The sequence below is a fragment of the Oryzias latipes genome, chromosome 15 (assembly GCF_002234675.1).
Source record: "Oryzias latipes chromosome 15, ASM223467v1".
NCBI lineage: Eukaryota > Metazoa > Chordata > Actinopteri > Beloniformes > Adrianichthyidae > Oryzias > Oryzias latipes.
The window spans coordinates 9,110,615-9,135,593 of NC_019873.2; the positions used below are offsets into that span (position 1 = coordinate 9,110,615).

The window sequence follows — 24,979 nt, forward strand, 5'->3', positions numbered from 1 at the left end:
TAGCCACATTTTAAAAGAAGATTTTCGTGTCTAATTTTTTGTTGGTGGTTATCATTTTTGTACACACAAAACTGCAGGGAACCTTTATTGATTTGAAGATGTCTGAGTTCTGGAGTTCCAAACAAGCCCAAATCATTACCCTTCCACCACCGTGCCTCACAGATGTTTTCTGATGTTTTGTGGTTTTACATATTCAAAGTCCCGGTCTTATCAATTGCTCGAAGAAACTGCGGACAGGAAGGGAATCAAGATCCATTTGACTGTTATGCATATTGCTTGGAGCGAAACACAACAGAAAAGTTTTTCTGATTATATGATTTTACTTTATTCTTTTTCTGGGATGGAAAGCTTCAGAAACAATACCACAGTCATTGTGATATGGGGTCACTCTGGGTTCAGTGGAGCCGGCACTTAAGGTGTGCTGCAATATTTTGTAAACAGAATGGGCATTTTGCTCACAAAGCCAGCAGTTCAAGACATTTGGCTCAGTCACAAGAGTTTAACATATAATTTTGAAATGATTGCTTTAGATGTAAAACCTAAAACATAAAGTCGGACATTCCTGACCCAAGTTTAATCAAATGCATCTCAGAGTTAGATAAAAGTTGAACGTCTGTTTTTAGGAACTAACATCAAATACAAGTATAAAGTTGTTGTAACAATGGCAAGCCTAAACTTTTAATTGATATTCCACCTTGTACCAGTTTTTGATAGATAGATAGATAGATAGATAGATAGATAGATAGACAGACAGACAGACAGACAGACAGACAGACAGACAGACAGACAGACAGACAGACAGACAGACAGACAGACAGAGAGATAGATAGATAGATAGATAGATAGATAGATAGATAGATAGATAGATAGATAGATAGATAGATAGATAGATAGATAGATAGATAGATAGATAGATAGATAGATAGATAGATAGATAGATAGATAGATAGATAGATAGATAGATAGATAGATAGATAGATAGATAGATAGATAGATAGATAGATAGATAGATAGATAGATAGATAGATAGATAGATAGATAGATAGATAGATGCCCCACACAACGTCCATGCTGGGTGGTTTTTTGCTGTGTCAGGCAGTTTTCAGATGGCTTTTGGGCTGGAAAACTGTGACACTATTTGGCAACACTGGCTGATGACACTCATAAGTTGAAAGCCTTTGCAGCGGCTAGATGGGAGTGAAAACACCCTGAGGATTACATTTCAGGAGACTTTTAAACTGATTTTTATTTTTCCTCTCTATACTTATTTTCGTATCAACCGGAGTACAGAAAAGAGCTTTCACACACAAATGGGGATCGCTTGGATTGTGGTTTTTGGAGTTATTTTCTTCATTCTTACGGTGAGTTTAACTTTTTTTTTAATACAGACTACGTTGTGCGTGTAGTATTTTATGAGTATGATTTTTATTTATAAACGCATTATAAACATTATTTTTCTGCTTTAAACCTTGTTGGATTAAGTTTCGCTTCGTCCTCGAATCTGCTTTATTTAGTAAATGGAAGTTCAGATTTACAACAGAAATGATGGTGGTTGGTTAACTAAATAAATAATATAATAATTCACTTTATTTCAGACTCAAATGCGGTCCATAAAAGAAGACAGATATAACACACATAATAAAATAAATAAATAGATAAACAAAACCAAAAAAACTACAGTTTACCATAATTTAAAAAGAGTATAATTTCTGTGCACAGTGTTTCCTCAAGGCGGAAGTGTAGCGGCATGAGCTTCTTTTGGGATCATTCAGAGACATGATAATTGAATATTTAGACTTGTCCAGGCGCTCCATGAGGTTGTATGTAAGCTTACCCAGTAGTGCTTCACAGGTGGGGATGTGAGCATTCACAAACAGCTGACTGGCTCTTTACCACCTGGGCAGCTGTAGCAGAAGCTTAAAGGCATTGTTATAGGCCACTATGAGTTTACAGAATGTCCCATGTCCAGAATTCCACCACAGAGGAGCCGTGTACAAAGGAATGCAATAAGATCTGAACAACGGACACTACACTTGAATAGAAAACATACTGAATTTTCTTATCAGCATATTTGCCTGAGCATAAAGTTTACAGTACTGTCTCTGAATGTCTCTGCCATCCCGCCAATCATCAGTAGTGAAGTGTCCAAGATATTTGATGATTGAGGATGTTCCAGACGCTTTTCCCAAAGCATGAAAACAGGAAAGTTTATATTTTTGTAATCTTTGGTCCTAACAATCATTAGGTTGCTTTTAGAAGGGTTGTAGTTAATGTCAAAGTCTCTGCCATAGTCAGAGCAAACTTTTAAAAGTGATTGTATCCCAGCCCTATAGGGGCTAAAAATGACAAGGTCATCAGCGTACATAAGAGGCTTAAAAACTTGACATTCAACAACACACCCAGTTTTGTACAGATTTAACTTGGTAGATAGATCATCAATAGATATACATTGAATAGAAATGGAGAAAGGATCCCTCCCTGTTGAATGCCATTGCTTATATAAAAAGGCTCAGATAAAATATTGCCCCATTTGACACTATTGTTTGATTAGCATGCCAGAAAGCCAGGAATCGTACCAGATATTTCATTACACCTCGAAAAAAAGCTTTCGAAATAGTTTGTGGTGGTTCACCCTGTCAAAAGCCTTAGTGGCATCAAAAAACACAAAAATACAGATGATTTTAGATTTAGGTATATCCCAACTATTTCCTGTAATGTGTAAAAAAACAAATCAGTGCTGAGGCTTTTTTGAAAAACCAAAATGATTTTCACTTGTTAAAAGATTCACTTCGATTTCATTTTTATCGATATTTTAAATGCTCGACTTTGAAGTTATCTAGACCACATGCTTTGTCTTCTTTTATCTTTAAATTTGCATCATGAATCTAACTTGCACGAATCACCACTGTGTCAGTGATATCCACATTGTCAATGGAAACTGCATGGCCTTTTACCGAATTAAGCAAGTCAGAATAATGTTTTTGCCATAAATCAGTAATGTTTTCCGCACCACATACTGTACACCTTCAATGTTGGATTGCAATCAATTTTTACAATTATTCATAACATTAACCTCCTTCCAGAATTTATGTTAATCATTACTTTGTAGACCTCTGGCCAGAGAATCTGCTCTCATCATGTTTTCTAGCCTTTTAATAAAGCGAAGTGCATGTTTGAATCTAGAAGTAGTCACTTTCTTGCTCTCGAACAATGCACTTTGTCGAGATTTCCCTGCTTCAAGCCAGAATGTGAAAGCATCCCTGGCAGCAGCATGATGTTCAGCTACAAAGTCTTTCCAGCCTGGCTTAATAGTCCAGCTTTTATGACTCCTGCTTCGTAGGCAGAGACTTGTATCTTTTACAGCTTTGACTATATTTTCATCGAGCTCACACAACTCATTGCAATCAGTAGCATTTTTGCAGTTTAGATCACAGCATGCCAGTACATCTCTGGGTAATTTTACAGCCTGCAGATGAGTATCTGTGGTTGCTTTGTATTTATTGATGTCCTCATTTGTAAATTTAGTCCAATTAAGTTTGTCTGTAAGATCATCATATTCTTTAGTCACAATAGATGGTATATTTGCCACATTTAACCCTTGTGCTATCTCAGATGACCCCACCCTTGCATTGACGTGTTCTCCCTACCATGACAAAGGTGGATAAAGGTGGAAAGATTTCTTGTAATCCATGGACACCAGTGAAGATCACAAATCATTGAGGAAAAAAGGTTTAGCGCACTGTCTAGTGGGTCTAGATGACCCAACTCCCAATGTTAAAATGCATAGGATAGCACAAGGGTTACAGAGAAGACTACTGGTATGTGATCTGAAGTAGCCAAATTATACAGGATATCTATATTTCTCAGAGAAGCATGAGCATCCGCAGTACAGACACAGTGGTCTAGCCATGAGGTGGAATGCCAGGCATCCCTCATATAAGCTTGATAAGGTGAGATTATTTTCTTGAAAAAGAGACTAAATGATTAGCAGATATTGATGAGTTATCTGAGAGATCAGCATTAAAATCTCCAATAACAAACACACAAGTCGAGCTGCTATCCTCAGGGTGGCAGTGGCTCAAGTGGTAGAGAAGGTCGTCCATGGCCGAAGGGTCGGCGGTTCGATCCCCGCTCCCCCAGCCAGCTGTCGTTGTGTCCTTGGGCAAGACACTTCACCCTCCCTGCCTCCAGTGTAGCTCCACTGGTGTGTGAATGTGCGTGAATGTCCCAGTGATGGTCAGAGGGGCCGTTGGCGCAAAACTGGCAGCCACGCCTCTGTCAGTCTGCCCCAGGGCAGCTGAGGTTACATCAGTAGTTACCATCACCAAGTATGAATGAGGAGTGAATGAATAATGGACACATTGTAAGCGCTTTGAGCAACAAGAAAAAGCACAGATAAATCAAACCCATTATTACTATTATCCTCATTAAATGTTTCTGTGAATGCTAATTTGTGTAAAAATTCATCTTCCATAGGGCATATAAACATTTAGTGTTGTAAATTTCTTATCAAGCCAACAGCCCAATCAACGTTAAGTAACATTAACAACAGTGTCATACTTAACATTCCAGAGGATAGCCACGCCCCCAGGAATTCTACCACAAATAATTCTTGTGCTCAGAACCGTGGTGGATTCACCAGTACCATGAAAATCCACATGTAATGAGTTCAAATTATCCAAGTCCTGTTCACCAAGCCAAGTTTCTTGGAGACAAGAAACATCACACTCAGTTTATCAACAACATAGCGTCTTGATTTATCAGCAACACTATGTCCAGTACGAAGGCCACGTGTATTATATGATACAATCCGCATGTTTTGTCTTCAAATAAGATGACGCAAAATTGACCTTTTACGCGTTTGTTTCGGCGCCATCCACCATAGGAACAGATGTCTTAGTCACAATCTGAGTGTTTTTTGGGAAAACCACTGACTGCAGAAGTTTGTTCTATACGGCAGGGTTCATAGTTGCGCCTCACATAAACACCATCCGGCCAGAGCTCAGGCACAAACATGTCAGCCACAGCATTATATTCAGCAGTGATGTGGAAAGAGCTGAATCTCCCGTGTGCAGTCTTCATTTTCCTGCATTTAACTTCCCGACCCAATTTCCCTTCCAGGTATTTGCTAAGTGTAACAGCATCCAAACTGGGGGACAAATTTAGTTGCAAGAACACTCATCATCTTTGTAATCACTCCGTGAATATTAGGAATAGGGCCAGTTCCAACAATGCCAGGAGTTTTGCGCGAACGTCCAATTGTGGCTTTGAAACTGAAGCAGGTTTTACATCTATTCCTTTCTGCCGGACGTCCATCCCGCACAACAACACTCCACATTGGAGATGGCGGAGCTTGTCCTGCAGGCTGATCGGCCTTACTGCCAGCTGGTTCCTCTGTGTTTGTTAGCTTAGCACCGGTGAGTGTTTCAGCTCCATCGCAGTGATCCGGTTGTCCATCGATGCCGTCACAGCATGAATATTTTCACAAGCAGTAGTTTGAGACTCCAGAGTGAGTTTCATGCAGCGCATATCATTGTTTAGTTGCTCCATCCGTGATAGCAGCGCCTAGACGTCAACATGATTGACTGAAACAGGAGGCAGTTCATCCAAATAGTGCGAGACAAACCTTGGATCATTGTCCCCACACTCGTTTTTGCACTTTCAGACACATCTTTACGTTGTTAATATCCTTTTGCGTGCCTTTGTGAGAGATGCAGCGTTGAGAGGTATTAGGGCAGACCTCAAACAAAACTTTCTTTGATGATTCAATGTGCTCAAAGCTGAAATTGTTTGTCACTTGCAAAGAAATTTCGTCATGCCTCAGCAGTCTCATTTTCACAACCAAAAAAGTTTAAGAGTTCGTCTTCCACAAAAAATCGCTGGTTTTAATGATCTCAGGTTTAATGCGGGAAAGACCAGCAAAACGTCGGCCTCTTCTGCCGCCATCTTTCAACCTTAAACTAAAGTGGTAATTTAAAAGGAAAAAAGAAAGTTATTGAGTATTGGTGTTAAGCATTTGGTGCGCGCGTCGTGTGCGCTTTTTCTCCTCTTCCCAAACGATCTTAACGTCGCAGTTGCTGGAAGGGCCTCGCCCTTCTGCCGTTGATGACATCAGACAGGTTAAGTAGTTTCAAATCCGTCCGTCCGACTTTGACCGAGTTTTACTGAACGTTCCCGATCAGAATGTATGTGTTTTCCGTGTTAATAGTTTAGCTTTAACCTTAAAATTAGACAAAAACTGTATGACAAGCACATTCCAAAAACCTGGAAGGCATATACAGCCAATACAGATTTATTTATTCCATAAATATTTATGTCATTTAAATTGCTTTAAAACTCAATTGTTTCTCCCCTTTAGTAAATACCTGTTGTTTTTTTGTTGTTGTAAAAGCTGTTCTTTGTGGCTACATGACACATAATCCATTCTCCAATTTGTATTTTTATGATTCTTAAGAGTACATTTTTAGTTTTTTGTACAATTTTTTAAATTTCAGTTTTTGTAAAGTATGAAGAATAGATGTGATTTCGTCGTCAACCTCGGTGATTTTGCCATTTTTTCCTTGTAGGTCTCAGTTGTGTCGACCACACAGGAGTCGCCATGTAAACCTGGATTTGAGTCAGATTTGTTAATATTCAAAGTGAACAGGAAGCATCTGAAGGCAGGCACAAGACTGGGCAAAGGTATGTTCATCAAACAGTTACTGCTTCATGCTTCCTGGATGTGGTTGTGCTCATCATTGATGTTTCACATGGAAAAAATCAGGTATTTTCTGTTACGACTTTGCTCCAAAGGAGTTCTCAGTGGTTGTAGCAGCGTTGTGGATTAGGCCTGTGGAGTAATACTGAGGAGGTGATCCAAATCGATTCAAGGTCAACGATCCACAGATCGAACCATGATTCTGATGTTTTAATCAAAATCTATCTAAATGATTGCTAATTTATTTCTTTTTAGTGATGAAATAAAATGAAAATGTATATTTAAACCTGCATTTATACCTTTAGTTAGAACAGCTTTAATACTAAACAAAACAAACATCACTGCATTTTACAACAAATTCTGAAAATGTTCTCCATAGTTTTTACATCCCCAAAGTTTTGCAGACTAGTTATATTGGACAGATGACAGGAAGATAGTAAATGAAGACACAGGAACACCTCAATTCAAATGACCCTGTTACAATTAGAAAACATCTGAACTGACAGTTTGACAGACTGACATTTTTTATCACGATTGAAGGAACTTGATTACAATATTTTCATAATATTCTTTAATTTCATTCATCGTATTTGGGTTCATTAGGTTCATTATCAGTGTGTTTGAAATTGTTCTAACACAGAGGACAGATTTATTTACTCTCTGTGACAGCAGCACATGCAGTTTTTATATTTCATGTACTTAAAATTCAGCATTATTCAGTATTTTGGACTGGTCATTATTGTTTGAAGTGTATTTTTACTACACTCTATTGGATTTAGAAAGATTGCAAATTAGATTGTGAATATGTGAGTATTCAGATGCTTGTTACAGCCCTATTGTGGATTATGTTACATAATTTTATTAACATGAAATCTTCTCTTGTGATGCTGTTCTGTAAAGATCAGAACAATAACATTTTCATAAAAGTCAGTGTGCTGGTTTTAAACTATTGTCCACTAGGAGGTTATAGTTACATTATCATTTGCTTGTAAAGAACAGTCATTTTCAAGCAGGTCTTTCTTTACTAATAATGCTGGATAAGCACATTTATGGGGGTGAGTTACTTGAAGTCATTATGGTAATTGTTTCCTGAATCTGTAGAAACTTGAATCTGCATTTACATCTGCAGCACTGAATGCAACCTTTGATTTGCTGGTACAGACAAAAAAAGTCCTAAATCATGACCACAAAAGGAACAGGAATAACCAGCAGGTCATATTTTTGTATTTTACCGTAAGAGAAGACAGTGTTTTAAACTTACAATGTGATGAAAAATGATACAGAGAAATTGTCTCTATTATTTTGTAGTTGGCATGAACTAGGTTCATTATCAGTGTGTTTGAAATTGTTAAATAAAAGTGGGGAGAATGCAGAGGACAGATGGCTGGAGGCAGATGATTTGCTTTTAAAGGCAACATCCAAGAATCAAAGAATAATCTATTTGTAGTAGAGATTTTTGTTATTTAATCCGTTTGCTTTGTGTGTTTTTTTCTTCTTGTAGTTGGATTCACTGACTGCACAGATCGTACAAGGTTTCTCTTCAGCACAGATGACAGTCATTTTGTGTTCACTACTGATGGAGTATTAAGTGTGAGTAACATTCTTGACATGAATTTAAAAAAAAATTCTCTTTTTTATTGTTTTTCTAAAAATCTGACACTTTTGTTTTATAAGTGACAAACTCAACTCTCAGTCTTTGTCTGATGCTTTTTAAAAATCCTATCCTTGACCTTCACTGCTTTGATGAATATTTAAATTCCTTTTGAAACTTTTTTACAGTTAACCTTATTTCATATCCGATGTTTTAGGTGAAAAGAGCAGTTGTTCTCCATGAAGGACATCAGGACTTTTTTGTCCACTCCTTGGACTCACAGGGCAACAAAATGACTGTTCCTGTCATGGTCCTGCGACATGGACATCACCAAAGCAGAGATGCTGAGCGGCACCATGGAGACCACAGACACCAGAACCATCACAACACTGAAGTGGATTCTGCCGATACCAAAGAGGTAAGTTCAGATGAGCAATAGAAAGGGCCCTGAAAGTATAAGTTTTTATAATGGTTATCCATCTGCCCGCCCATCTTCTCCTACTGTGGGGGAGCCCAGACCCCATACTCCTTAAGTACATCCCACATAACTCTTTAATCGTTATGATTAAACACTTCTTCCAAGTCCACAAAACCCATGTGGATTGAATAAGTGAATTCCCATAAAGCTTCTAGCACTCTGGAAGATGAAAAACTCATATACTGTTTAATAACCAGAGTGAAAACAATTCAGTCAAAAAATTCAGTCCCTCATAAACCCTTCTCCAAGACCTCCATGAAATCCTTCCATATCCAAATTTTTGCCTCTTCAACTGCTCCTGCTGCATGTTGCTTGGACTGCTAATGCTTGTCAGTTGCATGGGAAGTTCCACGTGGCAGCTAGGCTTGATGCACGATCACGGTACATTGTCCAGTCTGTTTGGTCCTCTTGGGTTTCAATCAGAGAAACCTTCCTTCCCAATCTCACCTTTTTAAGATAGATACTACTAGATAGATAGACTTTGTCTGTTTCAACATGGCAGAACACAGTAAATTTAGAAAAATAAAAGAATAATAGATTAAATAATAATAGTTTATTAAAAAATGATAAATACATAAAAATCCCAGACTGCATCATCCACATACAGTTTAGACTGAGTACTATTAAGAATTAAGTAGATTAAAAGCGTTGGGGATAAATTATTTTTTGTAGATTTCTTTTTTTTTGGCCAACAGAGAGTTTTGCCTCTTCTGTCTGACAGCAGCAGAGAGGAGTGAAGGGGAGTGATGTCCTCTGTGATCATCAGTGATCACCTGTACAGGTCACTGAGAGCGGACTGTGGTGTTTGAGTATTTCGGTGGCCTGATCAATTATTTTAGGGAGATTTTTTTAAAAGTTGAACCAGGAAGAAATATTAAATTTGGGAATGGATTCTAGAAGTGAAACGTACACCGTTGACAAGATGTCCTCCAGTAATATTAAAAACAGTTTTAATTTTGGATGGCGGTGTGGCTGTGCTTTTTTTAAAGATACTTTCTCCATGGTGTCAGAAGGACAGGCTTTTGTCCATTACTGTTCGCATCATGAGAGGTTGGAAAAGATCCACAGAGCTGGTCTCCCCTTTGCCTCTATACACAACTTTTAACATACTGTAGATGTTAAGGTCCAAGGAGTTTTGAGTAAACATGCAGACATGAAGTCCTTTTACGGAACAATGTAGTCTATAGTCAGAGCACTTTCATTAACCCTTCTAGGGGTTCAAAGAAAGCAGGGTTCTATGCACTGTTCTTTAGCCCATAGGGAAGACCACAATAAGAGACTTGTCTCTGACAGATGTAGGCACTGGGACACAATCTTCTTCATCAACTGGATAAGATGAGAGATGTAGGTGGGACAATTTATAAAACTCAAACCAGCCTGGCTGAGCCTGGTCTTGAACTGTTTCATGATGGGACCCTGGTGGTGTAAGTCCAGGGGATGTAGCAGATCTTGATCTTGATTTGAATGTTTCAGCTGGATGAATGTGAACCACTCTTCTCTGAGACCCAACAAAGATTCCAAACAAGACTTCACAGTGATTGTAAGAGTAGTGGGAAATAGGCCTAAAACATCAAGGCAGGAGTTGGTTGATGATTTCAAAGCAGCTGGAATGACAAGAAAACCATTGGTTATAAATTACAGTGCAACAGTTTAACATACTGCTCGCAAAAACACAGCTGCTTTCAGTCCCGCTCCAACTATATTTTTCTCTTTTGTAAAATTGTTTTCACTGATTATATATTTATTTATATATTTTAATTATGATTATACCGTTTTATGCCCCCCGCCGAAAAAAAAACCAAAACAAAAAAACAGCGTGCAATATTGGAGCTATCCAGCCGTACAATTTTGAGTCATACTCCTGCTTGGAAATGAAGACATTAATGGATCTATTTGTCTGCTAGTGGATGCTTCGGAATCGGAGTGGAGCTGGGGGGGATTTAGCCAACCCATGGAAGTTGCTGCATCACAAACCTGAGTTTTTTCAAACAGGTTTTTTTATTAGTTCCTGATCCAACACTATTTGGATAAAGAAATAATCAGGAACACATTTTTAATATAAAACATTAATAAAAAATTAATAATTTATGTAATTTAGGTCAAGACATTTATTCACCCAGGATGGCTCAATAGAAGAAGTGTGGGTTTCTAAAATAAAAATGAACTTGACCACTAATATCTTCATATTATTATTGTTTTAACTTCTTGGTTTATTAAATATACTGTTTTTTTTTCTTTGCATATTTGTTTAAATTATCCGGTTCTGGGTTAACGACGGACAAGTATTGCCTGCCGGCTGCTCTCTCAAAAGATTTTAAGCGACTTAAATTATCAATCGACTTAATAGCGGATTATTTCTAAGAAAGACAGACAGTAATGGTGATGACTTTAAAGCTGCACTCGACGAAATTCATGCCAAGCTAGCTCCTCAATGACTTGAAACTGTGTTGGTAAGGCCTTTAAATCAGATGAAAAGTTATGAACTGGATAATGATAAATCATGTAATAAAATGGTTACGGTAGAACAGGGGTGGGATTATATAAATTCGCTTCCATCCACTCCCTTTCAAGCAATATATTTAATTTAATATCTAATTATCCTAAGTTTGATATGTCTTGGAATTAAGGTATAAATTCTTATTGTATTGCTTTGTGCATTATTCTGTGATTGCTTGAAATAAACCATTTCAAATCAAATTAAAATCTATTAACACGTAATTTATTCTGGAAAAAAAAATTCCTTTTAAAATTTGTTTTTAGACTGCAGGACATCCAGATGTTGCCGTCCCTTATTTTCCCAAGTCGAGGAATGGACTGAGGAGATGGAAAAGAGACTGGGTCGTCCCTCCTATCAACCATCCTGAGAATAGCAATGGACCCTTTCCATTTAAAATGGTTCAGGTAGGAAACATCAAAATCTGCTGCAGAACTGATAATTCCTTTTTTGAATTTGATCTTTGATTTATTTATTTTGGTTTTTAGTTTGGTCAGATCCATGATGATATTTTTCTTAAAGTCAAATTCAAAAGTTAAAATACTTAAATTTTCTACTGCTAAGTTGCACTTAAACATCAGCTTTTGTCTCATTTGTTTGTGAGACATTTCAACCAGATTTAACTCATGTTGTTTGCTAAAGAAAAGTTAATGTTGTTGTGGGCGGGTTTTTATTGATTCTTGGTTTGTTCAGATTCGCTCCAATGAAGACCAAGTTAAGAAGATCATCTACAGCATCACAGGTCCAGGAGCCACTGAAGATCCTGTAGGACTCTTTACAATGGACAAAGACACTGGTGATCTGTATGTTCATCAGAGACTTGACAGAGAGAAACATGCACATTATACAGTAAGAATAAGCTACAGTTTTTCTTTTTTTTCATTATAGTTTTGTTTTGTACGAGTTTTGCCAGGTAAAAACCAAAAATATTTTTTTAAGGGGAATATAAATATTATTTGTAACTGTTACTGAAGTCAGCCATCTTTATATTTTTTCCACACTCCCCACCAGTGTTGCCAGATTGGGCGGTTTTCCACCCAATTGGGCGGTTTTGGTTCTAAATTTGCGGGTAAAAATGGTTTTGGGTGGGTAGGCATAATCTGGGCGGTTTTAGGGTAGGTTCGCCGTTTTTTTCTTCTTCATGAATTTAGATAATGAAGTCTTATAATTGTTAAAGTTGTTTGTAATTTCTTCACAATAAGATGGACATTAGCTTGTTTTTTCTTGGACAGTAACACTTTGTTCTTTGTATTATTTTGTAGCTCTTTGCACACGCTGATGTTGCTGGGTCAAGCCAAGCAGAGGATCCTATGGAAATCATCATCAATGTAATTGATATGAATGACAACAAACCTATTTTTGAACAGACATCCTATGTGGCAGAAGTTGCTGAATCCTCACCAAAAGGTAACATCAGTGGATCATTTGTTTTAACAAATAATAGTTTTCTATTTTGTATCATAACCTTTTCTGGTTAAACAGTTGAATCCAGAGCAGGTTCTGGGTCTCATTAATTGTTGTTAAAGTCCAGTGAACAGAACAGAATCAGATAAAGTAAATAATCAGGAGTGGAGATGGTGAGGTTGACCTACACAAGTTTGAGTCTTGAAGGATAGCATTTTCTTTTCCTACAGTGCTAGATGTTCACTTTCAGAGAGTTTTGTTTTTTCTGCTGAGCTGTGAACTCTGACGCTGGTGTTAATCCTGTTCTCCAAATACTTGTTACTTTTGCTCATTGATTATGAGAAGTTTCTTCCTCTAGAGCTATTTTTTCTGGAAGTGAGTGGATGTCAGAGCTGCAGGTAAACTTTAGTCATGATTTAGACTTTTAATACTGATGGAAGCAGAAATAAACTGATGTGTGTAAAGTTTGTTTTAGGTTTACTGATGTGTTCATTCATCATGGCTGCATAGTCAATGCAGAACTACTGGCAGACATGGTCACATTGGCTATTATCTATTTCAGTCTTTCTGTATTTATATAGCATAATATAACACAAAGTGCTTTACACAAGAAAAATCAAATGGCATAAAAACAAGCACAAAACCATAAAAGTAAAGCCCCCATACAGAAGCCTTAAACCCTTTCACACCTTCCATCCTCTTGACTGATGGAGATAAACATTGGGAAAGAGGCTGAGCATGGACAACGTTTGTCGGTATTATGTCTGCACGATATGTAAGATACTCGCGACAAGTGATATTCGTGATCAATATTGCGATGACGATATCGATTGCAATACATGAACAAATAGCAAAGCAACCAAAAACATCATTTCCATTTCACTGAAAAAGTTTAATTTAAACAAGTTTTAACCCCAGTCTACATAGGAGGCAAACATCTAACATACAGTGGCGGACAAAATTGTTGGTACCCCTCAGTTAAAAAAATAAAGTCTACAATGCTCACTGAAATGACTTGAAACGTTCAAAAGTAGCAATAAATAAAAATTGATTCAGATAGTATTTAACTTAGGAAGTTGATCAGAGAGAACAAACAATGGTGTCTATAGGCTAGCCTCCTGAAAACCTCCAAAACTGGATTATAAGGAAAGAACACAAAAACCTTAAGACACAGCTCATATGAGTCATTTAAGAAATTCTGCAATTACAACGTTGAAGTTGAACATTTACCCAAGATTGTGCATGGACAACAGAAGATTTATATCCGTGAACAACCCAAAGAGAGTTATTTGGTTATTATTGATTTTCTAAAATCTAAAATCTTCCACTTTCGACTTCTCCCATCAGGGGTCGCTACAGCGAACAAGTCGCATGGTAAATTTGGCAATGTTTTACGCCGGATGCCCTTCCTGACGCAACCTTCTCAAACCGGGCTTGGAACTGGCGTAGAGAAGGGAACAGGGAGCAGCCCGGAGTTGAACCCGGGTTTCACGGACGGAAGGCGCCGCAAACCAGCACGAGCTAAACTGGCTCCTTCTAAAATCTAAAATACTGTTACTATATATTTCCTGACTTTTATGTAAAGAACCCAGAGAGGGTCATATGTTTTCACTGATTTCATAAAGAATGTTATTATATATTGGCTGATTATCGTGGTCTTGGTGAGAATTTGTGTAGCAGAGTTCTGGAGAAGCCAAAGGTTCTTAATACTATTTTGTTTTTGGTGGAAGACCAGCAAGCAAGGAGTTACAATATCAATTCTACTGATGATAAAAGTATCCATCACCAGCTTCTCTCTCCAAGAGAGAATTGGACAGACCCAAACCAAATCTCTAAGATGATAAAAAACAATTTCACCTACTTAACGTTAGGGATAAGTTGGCTCTGAGTCAAATAATGCCCAGCTTTCTGACTGGTTCTAAATAACTTAATTAAAGTTCTTTTAGTTTCAAAAATTGTCCCTCTCTTGACATCAGAACCAATAACTATAATATCAGTATTCCATAATTCCATAACTCTACTATTTGATCACTTCCTTTGACAGATTAACGACTTGAAAATCTTGTGGCCCAAAATACAGGAAGGGGTTTGTCATTAAAATCCAATTTTAATTGTGCTGTAATATTTGACCTCTTCAGGGACTACAGTGATTCAGGTTAAAGCCACTGATGCTGATGAACCAGGCAATGACAACTCAATTATCAGATACACGATTCTGAGCCAGGAACCTAACCTTCCCAGTGATTCCATGTTTGCCATTAACACCAACAATGGAGCCATCATGGTTGAAGGTGTTGGTTTGGACAGAGAGGTAATGATTTTGAATAAATCTTCTTGAAAGAAAAGTTGTTTATAGAGTTTTTATTATTTTATGTATATTTTATGGATTTACCCTTCAAACATTAAGATGTTTTTGTTTTTTTTATTTCACTTTGTTTTTTATCCTTTTACTAAACTGTGGAGAAAAATTCACATTTTCTGGTAACTGAATTTTTAGTGTTATCAAGATGGTTATTTATGTCTTTGTTACTCCAATGTTAGAGGAGAAAAAGTTTCTTGTATCTGCTGCAGTTGTTGATGATGATGATGATGATGATGATGATGATGTGCTTTAACAGAAATATCCTGAATACACTCTGGAAATACAAGCAGCGGATCTGGTTGGAACTGGATTAACTGGACAAACAACAGTAGTTTTGAAAGTGAAGGACAGCAACGACAACCCTCCAGTCTTTACTGCATCTACTGTGAGTACAACACATGTGACTGTTTGGTTAACAAAAATGTCTGGAAGGGTTTTGACAAATTCAAGTTTTCTTTGAATAAATAATGATGTTTCATTTTTATTTAGAGCATTAAGGTTATTCTGTAGGAAGTTTTTCAGCCTTTTACTGTGTGACAGCTGTGAATATTTCATGTTTTCAATTTAATTTTGGTTTTGTGAGCAAACCCTCCTTGAGCCTTTCATTCTTTTACCTTTTCCAGTATCAGGGAGCAGTTGATGAAAACGCAGTGGGGGTTCTGGTTGTTAAAATGTCAGTAACTGATGAAGACGAACCAAACACCCCAGCATGGAACGCTAAGTTCAAGATTGTCAGAGGAGATCCTTATAATTTGTTTTCCATAGAAACAGGAACCAACAAACAAGAAGGAATCCTTAAAACTGCTAAGGTAAGAAAACAAAGACGCTTCTGAAAGATCCTGTTTTCAAGTTGGACAAACTCTGTTTTGTTTTAAAAGTAAAGTTTGGTACTCAGCAAAAGTACAGATGTTTTGTCCTAAAGATGTCCTTTACACTGATAACTACAGGTGTTTATTGGCACGTAGCTAATGATACGATACATATCATAATGTATCCCAACAATGCACCAGAAACAACATTTCACGATTTCTTTAGAGAATGACTTGCAAGAAAAATTCTGAATACTAATACATCTTTTACCAGGATACAATCGTAAAATACATTTGTTTTAATGATCATAGCGTTAAGCACTGCAATGCGTACCATTTTGTTTAATGTTACTTAGGCAAATTCATGATGCTTTTCTTATGGTAAATTAAGAAATAATTTTTCAACACTTAATGTTTGATTTTCACAAAATATTTTTCAGTTTAAGAAAAAGAATTGTGCCTAACCTACAGGGTTATAAAAGCCATGCCCAATTTGAGTATCCTACCACACTGCTCCAGTTCTTATCAACAGTGTGACTCACCAGGATGTCGAAAGTTAGCGGCGACTTGTCCATGATGGTGATGTGGCTGGGTTGGAGGCATTTGTCTGCAATCTTTTTACTGCAGTATGAGCGGAAGATAAACAGCTTTTCATTGCAATCCACTGAAAGTCGCTGCAGCACCATATTCCTTGCCTGGATGGAAGATGACAGCGTTCATAAAACTAAAGCAAAAGCTTCCTCTGTAAGCATTAATGCCCTCAGTCGAATGGTGACTGCAGAGAAGCTTCTCCAAGCTGGTCATTAATTCATCACTTGAGTCGCCTTGTTTCCATGGAAATTCAGCTGCGTCTTCTTGACTATCGGAGTTCGTTTTCCAGCTTCCTCCACTTGTGAACTATGGATTCATTCATCTTGAATTCTCTCGCAGAAGCTTCCATGTAGAGCCCTGCGCGGGACTATTTTCTTCATCCCGCTCCCGCCCGCGCTCGCTGAATTTCTGACCAATCCCGCCCGCTCCCGCAACGAATGCGTTACACTCCCCCCCGCACCCGCAATATGTATGTCCACTCCCGCCCGCACCCGCAAAACTCATAGAATTTAGTCCCACACAGTAATAGAGATGCATTGATTTTGTATTGTCTCCCGTCCCGCAGGAAAAAAACACGTATTTTTATTGATATTATTAAAGAGATTCATGTCCCTCCTCCAGCCTCATCTTTTCATACATTCCTCTTTTGTGTAATGTGCAACTTAAATATTAAATATATTTTCCCAAATCCTGTTCGGTTAAAAGTGTGCGTGTGTGCGCGCGCAGACAGACGGCCTGAAGCGCGCTCTTAGTAAGAGGCGGGGCGGGGCACGCCCCCAACAACAGGTTAGATGACAGTGGCCATTGGGCGTCTCTACCTGGTGCCTTCACGGAGCTTCAGTACATAAGACTCCAACAGCTGCACAGCCTAACGTAGTCCGCTAAAATATATTCATGAGATATTCATGGCAGTACTGATCCCGCGGGGTTTTTTTTTTTTTTGCTGCCTGCTCCCGCCCGCAGCACAATTCAAACCGCCCAATCCCGCGAGATTTGGATTGGGTCCCGCCGGGTCCCGCGGGACCCAATCCAAATGCAGCCCTCTACTTCCATGTTCCCCCGTGTAGCTGATAGCTTCCAGTTTAAACTGTGCTTCAGTCTTCTACGTCCCACAACAACACATTAGGCGCACCACCTCATAGGGCGCCCCCTACATTTTGGAGATAATGTAAGGCTTATGTGCTTTATGGTTGTGAAAATACGATAATTAGAATCCTTGGCTGTGAGGATTAGTTAAAGTTTCACTCGCTTGGCTTCCAGCATTTTGACTGAGACTACAGTCAGTGTAAGCCGTCCACAAAGCACCTAAATCTGTGTTTTATATGGTCCCAGCACCAAGTTGGCACAAAGTTATAGTACCCATCACAAGTAAAAACTTCATTTTCCATGTCTCATTGATCTTTGTAACAACCATGGTAACTACAGTAACCGCGAGGCTGAATAAACATCTTACAAGGCGGTTCTCCTGATATTCTATTGTTTTGGTTCAGTGTGGAGCTGCTGGAAGAGGGTCGGTGTGATATGCAGCCAACTAGTAGAGGTTTAAGTGTAAAACAAAAGATGCTGAACTACATGTTAGCTTGTAAATAACTAATTAAATATTGTCTCTGCTGCAGTTGATGTCGATACAGGTATCACCAAATGAAGAATTGTAATATTTCATTGTATCAATTTTTTACTTGCACACCCACTGATAACTGCCTTTTTCTTCAAACAATAGGGACTTGACTTTGAGAAAAGCAGAACACACACTCTGATGGTTATTGTGGAGAACGACGTCCCTTTTGCCATTCCACTGACCACCTCTACCGCCACAGTGGTGGTGATTGTGAAGGACGTCAATGAGCCTCCGATCTTTAAAGAAAAGGAGATGACCGTTCAAAAGTCTGAGGACCTTCCTGTGGACAGTGTGATCATGAAGTCTGAGGCAGAAGACCCAGACTTTGCACGTGAAAACACTGTCAAGTAAGATTTTTTACTCTCCTCTTTTGGACTTCTAAATAAAAAAAAGCCTTTTTAGTTTGTTTTTTTTACTGTTGAAAAATAGAAACTTAACAAGGAAATTAATTTTATTAATGTGTCAGTTAATCAAAATCTGACCAGCCCAGAATTACAGAGAAGGAAGTGTTTTAAAATCCTTTAGAGGATTTTAAGTCTCTAAATGTAATTTTATCCTTTTTTTTTTTTTTTACATACAATTGGTTTACACACAGTTGTTCCATGTTGTAAACATGTATTAGATTCAGTATTATACAAACACAAACATTCTTAGAACGTTATTCTTTTCAGTGCCTAAAAATGTACGAATGATTTTTGTAATGAATCCATTTTTATGTGCAGGTATAAAATAGTTGATGACCCTGATAACTGGCTGAAAGTGGATGAGGATTCAGGGCTGGTGAAGGTGAAAAGCCTCATGGACAGAGAGTCCTCTAATGTGAAGGAGAATAAATACACGGTGCTCCTTGGTGCTTATGATAACGGTAGGTGGAAAGAGAGAGAAATTGTTGCTGGCTGTAAGTTATTTTATGTGTGAAGTGAGATTTTATGGTCAGTTAGGAGGTTATTAAAAGTGCAGACAACTTTTTTTTTTAATCTGCCAATGAGTGAAATGCACAACTTGGACTTGAACTGTAGTTTTCCTTACATATAAAAATATATATACATATATTGGTGTGGCCATTGAGAGGTTAAAGTTCTTATTTGTAAGTCTGTTGTGTACAATAATAAAAATAATAATAATAATAATAATAATAATAAAATCAATATTGCACGGTGGCGCAGTGGTTAGCACTCTTGCCTCACAGCAAGAAGGCCCCTGGTTCAAGTCCTGGCTGAGGGACCTGAAACAGAACACCATTGCATGTTCTCTCCATGCATGCCCGGGTTTCTCCCACGATCCGAAATATGCTTCATAGGTTAATTGTTTACTCTAAATTGTCCATAGGTGTGAGTGCGTGGGTGTGTGATTGTGGACACTCTACCCTGCGACAGACTGGCGGCCTGTCCCCTGCCTTCGCCCACAAGTGGGCGGGATAGGCTCCGGCAGCCCCGTGACCCCAAAAGGGAATAAACGGAATAAGATGAATGAATGAATAATGTGAGAGAAACTTAAAGGACGGAGCAAAAATAAGGAACCAAAATAGAAACACGAATAAATTTGCGGGAAAAAAATGTGCAATCAATAAACAAAATAAATACAAAAATAAATTAAGGGAAACATTTTTTTCTTTTTTTTCATTTATTTATTAAAGAAAATGTCATTTTTAAAATTGCTGTCAAAGGAAAAAGACCTTTTGACAAGCTAAGTGCTAGTTATCTGCAGACCAATGCTCCACCACTATTCTCTCCTGTTTAGAACTGTTGGTGACTTTCAGTCTTGTCAGAAAAAAACTGTAACTGTAACTGTGCATTTTTCTATTTTTATTTCAAATCGTTTTTTTTTTAATTTGCTAGAAAGCATCAAAGTTTTGAGGTTAAGAGATCAACTGTTATGAGAAAAAATTGCTCCTGGTTTTACTGATGTTCATCTGTGATCTCACCAGATCCAGTCCCAGCCACTGGAACTGGCACGTTGATCATTATACTTGAAGATGTCAACGACAACGCCCCAGCGATTGTAGAACGGGAAACACAGGTGTGTGTTTGCTTTTTAGAGCCATTTAGGTTTACATTTTTCAGGAAGAACTGCACTGAGACTGACTGTGATTGTGTTTCCTCAGATTTGCAGGCACAAGCGGACTCCAGTGCTGCTGAGTATAGTGGATAAAGACGAAGCCGCTCATTCTGCTCCGTACAGTGTGGCCGTTCATGAAAAGTACTCAGCCAACTGGACGGCTAAGATGAACGAAAGCAGTACGAACACTGTTCCCTTGAATGTTCACGTTTGAAAAGAAAAAGCTTTTTTTTTCTACCACTCAATCTCTCATGTTCTTTGCATAAACTAAATCCTGAAATCATTTAGCAGCATCTCTGTGATGTTTGTTTTTAAAATGGCAACAGTAAATGGAAATTATGCTCAAGTTGAAACTGAATTTCCTTCACTTCTCTGTTCTGTAGAAACTGGAATCGAGCTGTTTTTAAAGTCGGACATTCCTGAAGGAAAATACAAAGTGGTCCTGAGGGTCGCAGATCGTGGTAACCTGGACCAAGAAAGCTCCATCAATGTAGAAGTTTGCACCTGTTTAGAAAATGGACTTTGTTCTCTGGCTAGAATTGGTGGGCAAGAAGAAATGTCTCCATATATTTGGGGAATACTTGGAGCTCTGCTGCTGCTGCTGGGTGAGTAAGCTTTCTCAGAAATGAAAGAATGTATGGTGTTGATGGAGTTGTTTGGGCCTTTTTTTTCTTCTAATGTAAAACTAGAATCTTTCTAATTAAAAAAAGGGTAGATTGTCACATTAGTTGCCCATGATAATGTTCATCATTTATAAACCCAGATGATTAAAAATAGTGGGTAAAGGCCAGTTGGTGTGACAAAGGTGTTGGCTTAGTAACCAAAACTGGACTGAACAGGAAAATCTGAGAGAAACAACCATTTGTGGGACTAAACATGTTGGAATTATTTGACTATTAAAAAGCTCAATGGATCCAAATGTCAGGTTGGGTGTTTTGAACAAAAGGAGGAAATGAGAGGAAGACGGGGCATACCCTACCTGGAGCTGCTGGTGGGAAGATGAAGGGAGGACCCAAAAAGAGGGAATGTGATGGAGGTGTCAGAAACATGGAAATGTTACATTGCGTTGTGTTACTGACTTTAATGATGATTAATAAACCAGCCCACCAGTTTCTAATAAAGCTTTTTGTTTCAGTAATTGCTGTTTTGGGGTTGTATGCATACAATAAACGGCAGAAGAAAGGAGAAATCGGAGAGCCGTTTGAGAAAGATATAATCAGAGACAACATCTACCACTACGCTGAGGAGGGAGGTGGAGAAGACGATCAGGTAAACACTATAGATCTGACAAAACACTTATGCTAGCAAGATTTTGTGCTTAGAATCTGCTCTTTTGTTCATCAGAATTTTGATCTGAGCGTTCTTCACTACGGCCTCGACAACAAACCCGACGTATTGCGGAGTGATATGATGCCTGTGACCATGTCTCGCCCCACCTACCGAACTTTGCCCGGCAACCCAGACCAAATTGGCAACTTTATTGAAGACGTGAGTGATGCAGACAAGCCTCTGTAGGCACGTCTGTTTTTTTTCTTTAGAAATGATTTTAAAATGTCCCCCCCCCCCCCCCCCCCATCCTCCAGAACTTGAAGGCAGCAGACGAAGACCCCACCGCGCCCCCCTATGACTCGCTTCTAGTGTTTGACTACGAGGGTGGGGGCTCGGACGCAGGAAGCCTCTCGTCCCTGAATTCTAGCAACAGCGGAGATCAGGACTACAACTGCCTCACCGAGTGGGGCCCCCGTTTCAAGAAGCTGGCTGACATGTATGGGGGAGGAGAAGATGACGATGACATGCTGTGAAACCACAGACCCCCCTCCACCAGACTCTGTTGATGACTCCACTCAGAAACGACCTGCAGAGTTCAGTTTTCAGTGACGCGCTCTTTTCAGCCCCCTCCCCTCCACAGGCTTTTTTGTGGCTTCTTCTAAGTTGTACAGATGTTGGTCTTTTTTTTTCTGGAACTTTCTGGGGATGCTGAATGCACTGGTAATGATGGGATCAAATTTAACCTTTGAGCTATCTTAGATGACCCCACCCTTACATAAACGTGTTCTCCCTACCATGACAAAGGTGGATAAAGGTGGAAAGATTTCATGTAATCCATGGACACCAGTGAAGATCACAAATCATTGAAGAAAAAAGGTTCAGCGCACTGTCTAGTGGGTATAGATGACCCAACTCCCAATGTTAAAGTGCCTAGGATAGCACAAGGGTTAAAAAGTACAGTACTTTGTGTTCTAGGTTTTTATTTTTTTATTTTTTTAAATCTTTTAATATTGTTTGAACTAATTTGAAACAAAATGAAATCCAGCCAGCCATTACTGATGAGCTGTAGAAGTTTAAAAGACACTTTTTTTTACAAATGTTGCAGAAATATTAAATACACCGCTGTGTGAAAGATTCTTATGTTGCCGGCAAAAAGACTTCAAGACTGGTTTGACTGGTTTATTTTTTACATAAACCTTTATGAATACAGAAGATGGGTGGTCTGTTGTTTTACTTCTTGAACATTTTTAGATGCTTTCAGAAGAGCCAACAACAGAACTTCATTGAAGGAGCTTCCTGTATTCCTGTTGGGTCCTAATCTGCTGGCTGCAGCAGGCATGGGAATTCATCAGTATTTTGATCCATTGTAAAAGCATTCCCAGTGGTCTTTTAATAATGACTATGCCCTTTTTTAGCCAAAATAAAAATGTGCAGAGCAGCCAAAGTTCATTAGAAATGTCCCTCTTTAGTTGTGGGCAGGATCGTTGGCTTCTGCTTATATCCCATCATCCCTTTGTTTATTCTCTCCTGCTAGATTAGAGCCCCTTATAACACCAAACTAACATTAGCAGTGCAACAAAAATGAGCAATATCGGAGCTATTCAGCTGTACAAGTTTTAGCCAGATGCTAACTCGGGACAAGGAAAATTATAATAAAATTATAATGTAGCTACTTGTCTGGAAGTGGATGCAACAGAAGGGGGCGGAGCAGAGAGACTTTGGCCCACCCATTCAAGTGGTGTAACAAAAGTATATGTATATATATATATATATATATATATATATAAATATATATATTGTAGCAACGCAACGAAGAACGAGGCAGAGATAGGAACTTTGCAGAACTGCCTTTTTTATTCTCCCAGAACAGTGTAACATGCAGTGGGGTCATTCTCCTCGCCCCCCTCCTCACTTACGATGCAGGACAAAATAAACCACCAGGGTAAAATAACTAACACCGAACGGAAGAACAGTCAGACAATAAAACACAGATTAAACCCACACACCCACTAAGATCAGGCCAAAACCAGCAGAAGAAATTGCATCCACAATCCTTTGCGCTACCAGATCTGACAGCATACCAATGGGTGTGTGACCGTCACTACAATATATATACCGTAAATTACAAGCCACACCCACCCTTTTTGACGTGTTTAATTAGTTTTATACATACACAAGCCGCGTGTCAGAGTACAAGCCGCGCATGTGTTAGGCGATATTGTCATCCTGACAGATCACGGCCAGCATCCCAGAGTGAGTGCAATTCATTAGCACACTGTGGGTGGTGCCAGCTTTGCCTCTGGCTCATGTATTTGAGTGTATCGACATCTGTCAAACATCATGGACCTCTATTCTGTTCACAAGTTCCTCAGTTATGGTGTTTTTATTTCATTTTTTTTTTTACTTATTGACAATCTAGGTATCATACATAAAATTACAAACAGTAACCATATAATCAACATTACATCCCTCAGTTATGATGAGGAAATTTACATCCGCGATTCCACATTTCCCATGAGTCTTAGGGGCTAAAGGCGGGGCCAATGCCCGGCTCGCCATTCTGTTGTACGTGTTTAAGAATGAGCAAGTATCAGCAGTGCATGGAGGGGTGAACAGGTACAGCTCTCCTTCCGCTTGTGTCGCGGCAGCGTTATGGGAGTAACAGGGCTGGTTAAAAAACACACCGGTAAAATACAGCAGCGGCGACTGAAAAGCGCGCGCCTCAGCGCGATACACGCGCCTCAGTGCGGCGCGTGCGTCAGAATTCAGAAGCCTCTGCACTCCGCGGACGCCTCTGCGCTCCGCTCCCGCCCCGCGCGCTCCTTGTCTCCCCTTCCTATCTACTCCGACACCTCTGGCCAGGGCAGCTTCAAGGAGGAGCACTTCGCCCCCATTGCGCCGGTGGAAGGAGCAAATCGTTTCTGTGCAAAGCAATCGGACTTAATACTGTACGTTTTGTGTATGAGGGGCGGGTGCGTTGTTACGTGTGGGAGCCTTCAGACTGCCATCGGCCCCGCAGCTCAATCAACAGGAGAAGATGTCTCCAGCTCACACGGAGGCTGTGAGCTTTTCAAAGCAAAATTCCGGTTTTACGGTTTCCTTAGAAACCGTAAATGGAGTGTAAATTCACTCCATGCGCTGTTCTCTCCGTCACACAGCAAACCGGCTTTTCCAAACCCGTTGGTGACGGTGGACTTTTTTACGCTGCTTTTAACGATTGCTTTTAACTTGAAAGCTTCATCATATTGTAGCGGCGATCTGGTGCAAGTTGGGTCTAATGGCACCAAAGGATTCTGGGATGCGGCCGGGCATGCGTGTTTCATTTTGTTGAACCATGACTGAAGTGTCTAAGACCTGAAGTCAAGTCCATGCTGTTTGGCTGCTTAGAGGTGTGTTGAATATAAATGCCTTGTGCTTGGTGTTAGATAAAGAATTCAAACTATTCACTGAGTTCGACAGTACGTACATGGCGGCCGCTAATTAAATCCATAAATTAGCCGCGTCACTGAATAAGCCGCAGGGCTGTAAGCGCAGGAAAAAAGTAGCGACTTGTAGTCCGGAAATTACGGTATATATATATGTATATATAAACAAATTAATTGTATTGA

At 39.1% G+C, this 24,979-nt stretch overlaps 1 protein-coding gene across 1 annotated transcript; it reads left to right on the forward strand.

Moving 5' to 3' along the window:
• Positions 1-1,169: 1,169 nt before the first annotated feature.
• Positions 1,170-22,219, forward strand: LOC101171060 (B-cadherin-like). Its single transcript, XM_023963127.1, has 18 exons — positions 1,170-1,361; positions 6,567-6,681; positions 8,199-8,287; positions 8,506-8,706; positions 11,527-11,667; positions 11,954-12,109; positions 12,523-12,667; positions 14,803-14,975; positions 15,283-15,411; positions 15,650-15,835; positions 18,147-18,391; positions 18,767-18,909; positions 19,972-20,063; positions 20,149-20,281; positions 20,486-20,707; positions 21,238-21,371; positions 21,447-21,590; positions 21,686-22,219. The coding sequence occupies exons 1-18, from the start codon at positions 1,311-1,313 to the stop codon at positions 21,902-21,904; spliced, it is 2,718 nt and encodes a 905-aa protein (XP_023818895.1). The 5' UTR covers positions 1,170-1,310; the 3' UTR covers positions 21,905-22,219.
• Positions 22,220-24,979: the final 2,760 nt, after the last annotated feature.